Genomic DNA, 10,209 nt, shown 5'->3' with positions numbered 1-10,209 from the left:
ATCACTCAAGCAGCTGATCATCAACACTAGTTGAGTATGATATGTCAACAAAAGGGATTTACAATTTTGGCAAAGCCAGCTATTGTTGGCTTCTTGGACTAATTTTCAAAATATGATTTTAAGTACCCATGTGAGAAGAGAGAGCCTCTTAAATAGGTAGTTTGCACCCAGTGCTCTTTGTTTTGTTCTTTTGGTTTATGCTTTTGCCTTCCCTTGTTTTTTAAGTTTGTATGTCAATTCAAGCCATGGTTGTGGACATGTATGTGATTGATTGAACTTTCCTTAGCCAAGATCATATTAATGCCAACAAGGTAATTTCCTCTCTTCTATGTTTGATTGATGACAGATTGAAGCTCTCGCCATTAATATCGATAATCGTGTGAAGGTGTGTGTGCTCTTAATTACATCTTTTCTCCCAAGCTGAGAAACATTATGTCTTCCAAGATGAGAAAGATGCTGTCTCCCAAGCCGAGGAAGATACAAGAGAGATGCTTTTCCACATTTGCAACAACGTTTATCCTTCAACTTTCTGAACCAAAAGATAATTCAGAGGTGGAGACACACCCGTGATCTATTCGTATCTCCCTCGCCTGTCCCCATCCCGGCCTCTCTCCTCCCACATGTCCCGAACCCTCCTCCCACCTTTTCTGACAAGGAAGAGATCAACCATGCCCGAAGAAAAGTGTTGAAAAACACCGACTCGTTCAATGTGGGCCTCCCGCTTCTTTTCGCCTCCTTTCTTGAGAAAGGAAGCTCTACAGATATGGAGTTGATCTCTCTGCACTTCTTCGGCCCCTTCTATGTCAAGCAACAAGCAGTAGTGGGCAGTTGGCGATGGAGTGCGAAACAGTCAAATCTGAAGGGGAGTTGGCGGGAAAGCATGCATCACGTCCCCACAACGGCCCGAAAGAGCTGCACTTTGCTTCGCCCATTAGGATCCAGCTTGAACATGTGAGTGTGGACCTGCAACCTGCAGACTCGCTCCGACGGCTACTGCGGCGGCGCGCCGCGCACACTATCCAACGGGCTTCATTTTTTACGGCCGTTTAACCCACTTTTGGGTACTGTATCCAACAGGCTTCATTTTATACGGCCGTTTAACCCACTTTTGGCTACCTTGTAGTGTGAGCGTTGTTTTACTTGCGAAAATTTTACACGTCACAAAAATACTGACTTATCCAGCCATTCTTGAAGCAACAGGAGCATGGCCTACACGCTATGGGTCACTCCATAGAACGCTTAATTTTCGATGACAGTCATAGTCGTTTTTTCCCCCTAAAACAAGAAAAAGCCTCTCATAGCATGACTTAATAACTTGCGTCCATCATTTAAACCCTAACTCGACATTAAATTGCTAACGCTTGTGATAATGAACTTAAACAAGCCTTCAGGCAGCTATAATTAGCTCAAAAATCAACACCAATCGTGGATAATTTCCAAAATCAAACACATGATTACACAGAAGAGGCATGCATGTGCAAAGAGGAAGAACCCGAACAACAGTGTAAGCCTGTGGAGAAGAACCCACAGTAACAAATCATTGATTTGTAAGGAGGCAAGTGGCGGTGGCCATGAAAATAGCAAGAAGCAAAAAGGCGTCGCTTCTTAGCAATGGAGTTTAGAGAAAGAAAATATGGAGCAGAAGCCAGATGATACTTACTATAGGGAGTGAAGGTGGGGATCTCGAACATGCTTAGAGGCAAGGCGCTCAGAGAGATGCGCAAGAGACTGCAGGTTACACTTGATCACAGTATCAACAAACGTGCTGGTGTCCTCCCTGGTGTTGCCCTCCGGAATGTCCACAACATAGGATTCAATGACGATGGTCCATATCCTACCTTCTTTCATGAACTCATGGAGTGAAGTGGTTGACCTGTAGTTCTTGAGTCGGTGCTCTCCCCCCAACACAGAAAAGCTCAGCACATGCTTGTCTTCATCTAGCATCTCTAGCCTCTCCGTGCTGTTGCTTGCAGGAAGGCCTGATACCACACTCACCTCCCTTATGCTGCCCACGTTGCCATCCCCCCTCATCTGACAACTCCTTATGAAGTGCTTGTATGACTGTGGCTTGTCGAACCTTCTCACCACCGGCCATACCACAGCCACCGGAGCGTTTATCCTCTGCACCACCGTCGATGTGCACTGATGAGGCAGCGCTTGATGAGTGTGGTAGCTCCAGGTAACATCACCCAAGCAGATGAACTCTTCTTCTGTGAGGTGCTGGGGGACTAGAGAAGAAAACAAGCCTGGCTGCTTCATCGCTATCTGCCCAACTAGTAGGGTGTATAGAGGGGAGAGGATTAAAACAGGTCTCTAGCTCCTAATCATAAGGAGCGAAGTGATATCGTGGATCGTTGGATCAGGGATTAAAGTATGAGAGAGTATGTTCAGAGCTAATGCAGAGGATAATTATAAGTACAGGGAGGAGAAGCGGGGGTAGGTATATACAGGGAAGAGAGGAGGCTCAACAGCTTAGAGCTGTGGAGAGAGTGGTACAGAAGAAGAGAGTCAAGGGGATATGAGCGGAGAACAGACAGGCAATGCACGGTAGTGAGAGAGAGAGAGAGAGAGAGAGAGAGAGAGAGAGAGGAACTAGTGCGTGAAGAGGAAGCAAAGGATAGTGAGCACGATATAATTAAATAACGTAAATCACCCAATCTTATGATTTGGAGATCGACGGTCAGCTGATAATAAACCACGCAACCGTATTCATAGGGCGGAGATTCCGTCGAATCCGGCCGAGATTCGGAGAGCCGTGGCGGCGCAGCCGAAACGCCGCCGCCCATCGTAGTCACCAGATTCGTTGACGCTGACCCCTCTCCCTCTCTAGGTAGCTAACGCCGGGGCCGGCGGCGCCGATTCTGCTAGCAACTGACCACAAGGCGCGCAGCTGCGGAGATGTCAGCACACATTGCCATGTCATCCCAGAGCTTCTGAACCAGTCTCGTATTGCCTGGCCAATAGGTTGCCAGGTAAGCGACGATGCACGTGACTGTGACCTTGCTGTTTGAGTAATCAGCCAGCTAGGTTGTGCCGGCCGAGCACTTACCACCGTAAGCCTTCACATAAACCGCTTTACAGTGACGAAACGGCCCTTGGATGCAAGTTCCGCGGTTCACCACTTTGCCCTTTACCCTGGCAAAACCTGCTTTGCAAGCCTGCAACTCCCCCACTTGGCATCTGCTAGTTTCAGCCCACTTGGCAAGTTGGCAACCTTGCAAATTTTCAAGTTGCAACTTGCACCGTCTTCTTTCAGCGGTCGACATCTTGCCAACGTGGCCACCAACAAGTGTCCATGTCGGCATATCATCATCATCACTCTTCCCCACGCAACTTGACCTTGTTGAAATCTAGATTCAAAGAGTTTGTTTTAATACAACTCTATACTTAATGAGTGATTTTATTGCATGGTTTTCGTTTTCACCTTTTTTTTTCTCTCTCTCTCCTCCATCTCAAAAAAGACATACAAAATCCAATGCATTATTTTATTTTTAAACTTTCAATTTTAGACAAAAAACCTTTTGAATTATTATTGATCCATTGAAAAATTTGTTTCGTTTTGAAAACGCTTCGCACCATCATCATCGCATGCCTGGTCTTCATTCTAAAGAAGAAGCAACGCAATCAAAAATGGCTCTCGACAGTTCACTTATTGTAGTGTTCTCCAAGGGGGGTTGTCACGCCCATCTAGTCATTGATGTCACGTGAGTATTCTACCCACAAAGCTAGACTTTAGGACCGACAACCAAGTTAACGTTGAAAAATTTGTTTCGTTTTGAAAACGCTTCGCACCATCATCATCGCGTGCCTTTTCTTCATTCTAGAAGAAGCAACCCAATCAAAAATGGCTCTCGACAGTTCACTTATTGTAGTGTTCTCCAAGGGGGGTTGTCACGCCCATCTAGTCATTGATGTCACGTGAGTATTCTACCCCACAAAGCTAGACTTTAGGACCGACAACCAAGTTAACGTTGTGTCCCATGGAGATTCCTAAACTTTAGAAACTTGCTTTAAATAGCTTTCAAGTTTGCTAAGTGATATAAGTAGATACAAAAGAGTAAGCCTTAGCAAAATGAGGGAAACTAGCAGCTTAAGAGAATCTCTTGAAAAGCTGCCACTTTGCAAAGCTTTGTAAGTTCACTAAGACCATGTGGGCTAATGCAGCAGTTATATGACACATCACTGCAGCGTATTTGAAAGATTAGCAAAATCGAGCTAAGAGATAAAGTTGTAGCACCAACTCGAAATAAGTCTTCTTCACATGTGCACAACATGCAATTTTTGGTTGAGGAAAAATCCATACTCTGTTGATGGCATGGCCACTGTCGCAGTGCCATGTGTGCCTCATATAATGGGGGATTGTTCACATCAAAGGCATGGAGTTACATCCAACGACCTCCATTGTTCATGTACAAATTTGAAAAAAAATAAAGTAACTATGGCATAAATAAATAGCAAAAGGGAAAAGAGGAGGCTAGTGGCCATCACACCAGTGGTCACACTAGTGGTCTGGGTGCTAAGCAAGGTGTTCGAACAACCACCGCTCTAGCAGAGTGCAGTGGGAAAGAAAGTGGGGGTTGTACAAAGGTGGCGATGCGCCTACATGTTGGCCATGGTGGGTCATGGGCCACAAGTGGAATTAACCCGGGTGGGTGGCCTCCCCAAGGCATTACAGGTGGTGGCCATATGAGCGATTGCAAGGCTCCAACCAAATACACGAACAAACATTAGGTGTCCGAATGACCAAAGGATGCATGGCCAATGCATGCTCGCCTTAGCACAAAAATGTGCACACTTGTGCAGTGTGTAGGCAAGACACCACTAGCAGACTGCGATGGAAAAGAAGGTGGGGTTATACAAAGGTGGTGCCACGCCTACGTGTTGGCCATGGGCACGTGGAGGAATTAGCCCTACATGGGGTGGGTACCTCCCCAAAGCATCACAAGCGGTGGCCATACGAGCGAGCATTGGTGGGTCATGGGCCATGGGTAGAATGCATGCCAACACACGTCCACCATAGCACAAAAATGTGCACACTTGTGGGGCGTGTGCACAGCCCCTTTCAATCAGTTCTGTGGTTACAAAACTTTCAAATGTAGGTACTCCGGCTACATTTTGTCTCAAAAATATATATATTGGCAAAGGGTACCTACCTATGGTACAACACTGTGGAGCCCTTTCTTTTACTGTCTTCTTCTCAGATTGCCATTTTGTGTCACGCAACTTGTCCGGCAAAATTTGCACACCATTGGTTATATATTCAAATAATATATAATTAAGTGATATAAGAGGGGAAGGGCCCTAGGCTTTGTCCTTGCGTTGCGTTGAATTCAATTCAGATCACAACGCACGAGCTTGATTTTCACCCATGCCACTTGACCCGTCCACACCCCACCCCCGTATTGCAACTTGCGAGGCGCGCGGGCTTCCCATTGGCTCCCCTTTTTGCAACTTGCACCCAACTTCTTCTTCTTCTTTTTTCTCAGATTTTGCACGATCACTCTCTGGCCGGTTTCACTCCAGGTCACCCACCACCCCCTGGCCCCGGCCTGGACCAGATTTTGTCCACCACCCATTGTACATTGTCCCCTGCTCCAATCACTATCATCGGACTTCCTCAACTTCAGCTTCCCTTTTGAAAGGGTTAAATTGATTATTAGACTACAAAATTGGGGCCCTTCACACTTCCAACGTGACATTTTTTTTATTATTAAAAAGGACACTTCCATTGAAAAATCACCAAAATTTTTTATTATAGCTAAATTAGTACTAAACATGAGCTTAGGATTTTGGGCTTGCAAAAAAAATACACCATATGTAACGCAAGTTCTAACCCACCAAGCCTAGCTTGGTTATGGAACCAATAAACTCAAGTGGTCTCCCTTTTGGTAGCTGAGCCAAAATGTGCCAAGTTAAAAAGTCGTGGGGCCAATTTCCATGCACATAATGGTTGTGGTAGCTCCCTTTTGAGTTTCCATGTAGGTAGGTCCGGATGCTTGATTGAGCAACTAGATGCAAGCTCAACACATAGGTTTCTCTTATTGTCCAGCTCTCAATTGTTGTTTTTTGAATTCGAAAAAAGGCAAAAAGGTGAAAAGGGGGCTCATTTTAATATAGCTTGCTTACATTTTTATGATTTTGTAAACCTTTTTCACTATAGCATATGCTATTACATTGATGTTGAGAGAAGTGGGAAATTAAACTCTGCATAGAAATGGAATATATATAGCCTTAGTTGCCAGATTGATTGGCATTAAGGATTCATGACCAAATTTAGCTGATAAACCAACTAGAAACTTACTGTCAATTTTATGGTCGTGGCAACGGGTCCTTAAGGCTTAGGCTCCACATCGCTTTGATGTTTCAACCCTAGAATTGAAACACATTGATGTCTATCTAATGCAAAAAGTGAGTGCATTTATTACTTCCACATAATCAAGTTAAGGAAGTTAAGGAATGCATGTGTCACATGGCAAGTGCTTAGTCATTGTAAAAAAGGTGCAAAACAATGCTCAATAATCTAACCAAATGAGGACTACTTATTAAATCAATTGATTTTTATTGCAATAATTTATACTAAGTGCAAGTATTATAAGTAAAATAAAGGAAAATCCATTCCTTAAATTAAAGGCATAGAAAATCCTTGGCAACCAATATAAATGCACTAAAACCATTTTTTTCTAACATTAGTGCAAAATCTTTGAGAACAGCATTAATATACGTACTAGCATAATGCATATGTCTTCTCTTCTTCACCCATGTCATCAACATACTTGATCAATTAGTTTAGTTTTGTGCTTTTTACATCGACCAATTTGTAAAAAGTAGACTAGTTTATGCTTTTTACATAGACCAGTTTGTAAAAAGTAGCAATAACTTTAAAGGTTTTATTACTACTTCTACAAACAACAAAAATTTGAGCAAATGTGACACTTTCAATTATAAATTTATGAGTATTCTTGAAATCTAAAAATCCAAAATGCATGTTTAATTTTTTTGCACACATGTCCATAAGAATGGCCACTGCGCAAGTGTCAATCATTAGTCACTTCCTTGCTATCTTAGTAGTAGTACTACAAATTGTCATCAATAAGAATACTTTTTGTTTCTTAAATTGCTTCTATGACGTTGATTTAGTCTTGTGCTATTTCTATGCTTTTCTCTTATCAAGGTAGTAATTTCTTTTAAAGCATGACAAATAGTTGAAAATTAAAGGCATCATATCCATCCAAAACGTTCAACTTCCAAGTCCTCCTTAGTGCTCTTGATATGGGGTAGCCTGCCAATTATAGCATATCTCTCTACATGTGTAAATACATTAACCATAAGGGATCCTAAAATTTTGAATTCACCATCATCAATAATAATTGCAAAATCTTATTGTTACAAGGTAAGCATAAATATTAGGTTCTTAATGGGCTACTTTTTTAAACCGTTTTGAATCTTTTTTCTCTTGGATCTTTTCCTCCTTACTTGATGCATCATGCTTCATAATGTACCATTGTGTACCATTTCTTCTTTCCATTTGACACAAAATCCAACCTTTTCCTCATGTAAAAGTAAGCTAAGAGGCTCTTTAAATCACCTTAAATTGAGATGTTAGTTAATAAGCTCTTTAGTTGTTCACCTTTAAATGAGATATTAGTACAAAGGGAGAGTAAAAAGAAGGCAATTTACTAAGCATTTTAGTAATTTGTTGCATATCATCATGATCTCTAAGATCTTAAATCTTAGTGGAATATTAGATACCATAGAATCTCCTTCAAGGATCCTTACATTAACAAGCCATTAACAAGATCCCTTTAAAGATACATATCTTGAGTAGCATTGTTTTTGAGGATCCTTACATTAACAAGCCATTAACAAGTTCCCTTTGAAGATACAACACGTGAATAGCATTGTTTTTTACCAAACACATCCTTTCCAATATATCCCATGCATTCTTTGTTGTAGCACACCGCTCCTTTTCCCAAAAATATGAATTAAATTTAGAGCGTGAGTGTCTCGAATATCGAACCTCTTTTGTTACGTGTTGGGGCCATTACAAATGCAACCCTCCATCTATTTGCATCTTTCCTAAATTAGTAGATATTTTCCGAGTAGCTAACCTGATCTCATCGCTTAAGACCAGTTCTCATAAGCCATTTGCCAATGAGCATGTTCTTGACCATGAAAGAATGTAGTTTGAAATGATCATCCAAGCTCAAAGAAGAAAATTTGCATCCATATTGAAGATTTAAATATTAGAACGAAACCTATGAATATTATATGGGTAATATTATCTGCTAAGGAGAAACATTTAGCATCATCACAAGATTCTCTCAAAAAATAGGCATTTTTGAAGAAAATTTGAGAAATCCTTTACTCACAAGTAAAGGGTTTTTAAATGACTCAAAATATGACCTTTTCCAAAAAATAGGTATTTATAAAGAAAATTTGAGAAATCCTTTACTCACGAGTAAAGTGTTTTTAAATGACTCAAAATATGACCTTTTCCAAAAAATTGAGAACATTTTAAAAAGTTGCCCTAAATGTGTACCCATACAATGTCAAATTTTCTTACCTCCATGATTTTAACCATACGTCAATGATGCAAACTGTTAGCTTTTTATTGTGGTTTGACAAAACTTTACACAAAAAAAAGATACACATTATGGAAAAAATGCATTATTACCATTAAAATCAAGTACTCTTTAGATGCACATTATTACCACCATTAAAATCAAGTACTCTTTTGTTACACATTATTACCTTTAAAATCAAGTAGTCTTTTGACGTGTACACTACCACTAACCTACACATCATCACTTGGCATCCCCAAATGAGAGAGTTGAAGCACCTTTCTTTCTATGATACTATTATCTTCATTAATATGATGACCCAAATTTAACAAGATTTGGGTTTACCACATGTTATATACACTTTGATTACAACACCACCAAAAGTTATGTCTCACTCATCATACAAATTTTATCCCTAAAAAGATCTTTATTTGAATTTCTTAAATTCTAAAATTTTGTCATTGTGAGATTAAAAAGAAATATATCAACCATGTTTACAGTATTATGTTGTATATGTCTCCCTAAAAACCTTTGATATATATTTTTTGAACCTATTTCTCTTATATATATATTCTTCAGGGCCATCGACTTTATGTTGCCTATACCTCTCTAAACACGTGCAAAAAATATTTTCAAGCTATTCCTCTTATATTTATTCTTTAATTGTTTGTATAGAAAAAATGAACTAAGATATATGGTGCAAATAAGACTATGAATAATAAGACTTCTTGCTTTTTCCTAGGCAATAAACCTTATGTTGCATATTTCTCTCTGAACACCTTTACTGTATTTATTAAGGCTATTTCTCTTATATCATTTCATTAATTTATACATGAAGAAAAAGAGAAGGTCCTAAATATATGATCCTTGGGAAAAAAGGACAACTTAACCTTAACTATGCTACTTAGCAAAAAGACTTCTTATCATAAACATATTCTCCTTCTGCAAAAAAAGGTTAATTCATTTTGTAAGGGAATCAACCTCATATTGTATATGTGCCTGTAAACACATTGAGTACACATTTGAAGTTACTTCTCTTATATCATACCATCAATCTATTTATTAAGAAATAAAAGAGAATAATATATGTGTAAGGATCCTCAATGGCTCTTATATTTTTATACAAGTGTGTGTATCTATGCATTGTGATATCATGTCACAATTGAGAGCATCAACAATATCTATGTAAGGATCCTCAATGGCTCTTATTTTTTTATACAAGTTTGTGTATCTATGCATTGTTATATCGTGTGACAATTGAGAGCATCAAAAATATTTATATAGACTTTAAGGTTGGTGGATGCACTTATAGCAAGAATGGATACTAGGTGTAGCTTTGGGAAAAGGAGGGGGGCGGATGTGCATGCAGGGGTTAATGTGTTTAATTTTTAGGAGCTAAGTTTGTTGTCACATGTAATAATTGAGTCAAAGAGCGCATGATTGTTGAAGAAAAGTGGTGCCTACTAGTAGGATGCATGTGGAGTTTAAGAACCCTTAAAGTTAGCATTATGGCTAGGTGGGGTGCAAGTGCTATTGAGCTTAAAAATTTTTGAAGTTCATGCCACAAGTTTTACTTATTCAAATCAGTACGGAAGACTTTGAGGAGGTGATGTTAAGAAAATTAGTGCTATTGAGCTTAGGGTGAAAG

The 10,209-nt window shown here is 40.0% G+C and overlaps 1 protein-coding gene across 1 annotated transcript; it reads right to left on the bottom strand.

Annotated features, from left to right (window-relative positions):
* Positions 1–1,417: 1,417 nt before the first annotated feature.
* LOC147623278 (abscisic acid receptor PYL12-like) lies at positions 1,418–2,610 on the bottom strand. Its single transcript, XM_086821392.1, has one exon. The coding sequence runs from the start codon at positions 2,257–2,259 to the stop codon at positions 1,660–1,662; it is 600 nt and encodes a 199-aa protein (XP_086677518.1). The 5' UTR covers positions 2,260–2,610; the 3' UTR covers positions 1,418–1,659.
* Between the last annotated feature and the right edge of the window lie 7,599 nt (positions 2,611–10,209).

Source organism: Cibotium barometz, chromosome 27 (genome assembly GCF_041138505.1).
Source record: "Cibotium barometz isolate CiBa-2024 chromosome 27, ASM4113850v1, whole genome shotgun sequence".
Lineage (NCBI taxonomy): Eukaryota > Viridiplantae > Streptophyta > Polypodiopsida > Cyatheales > Cibotiaceae > Cibotium > Cibotium barometz.
The sequence above is the reverse complement of the archived record's forward strand: the minus strand, read 5'-3'. Positions and strand labels throughout refer to the sequence as shown.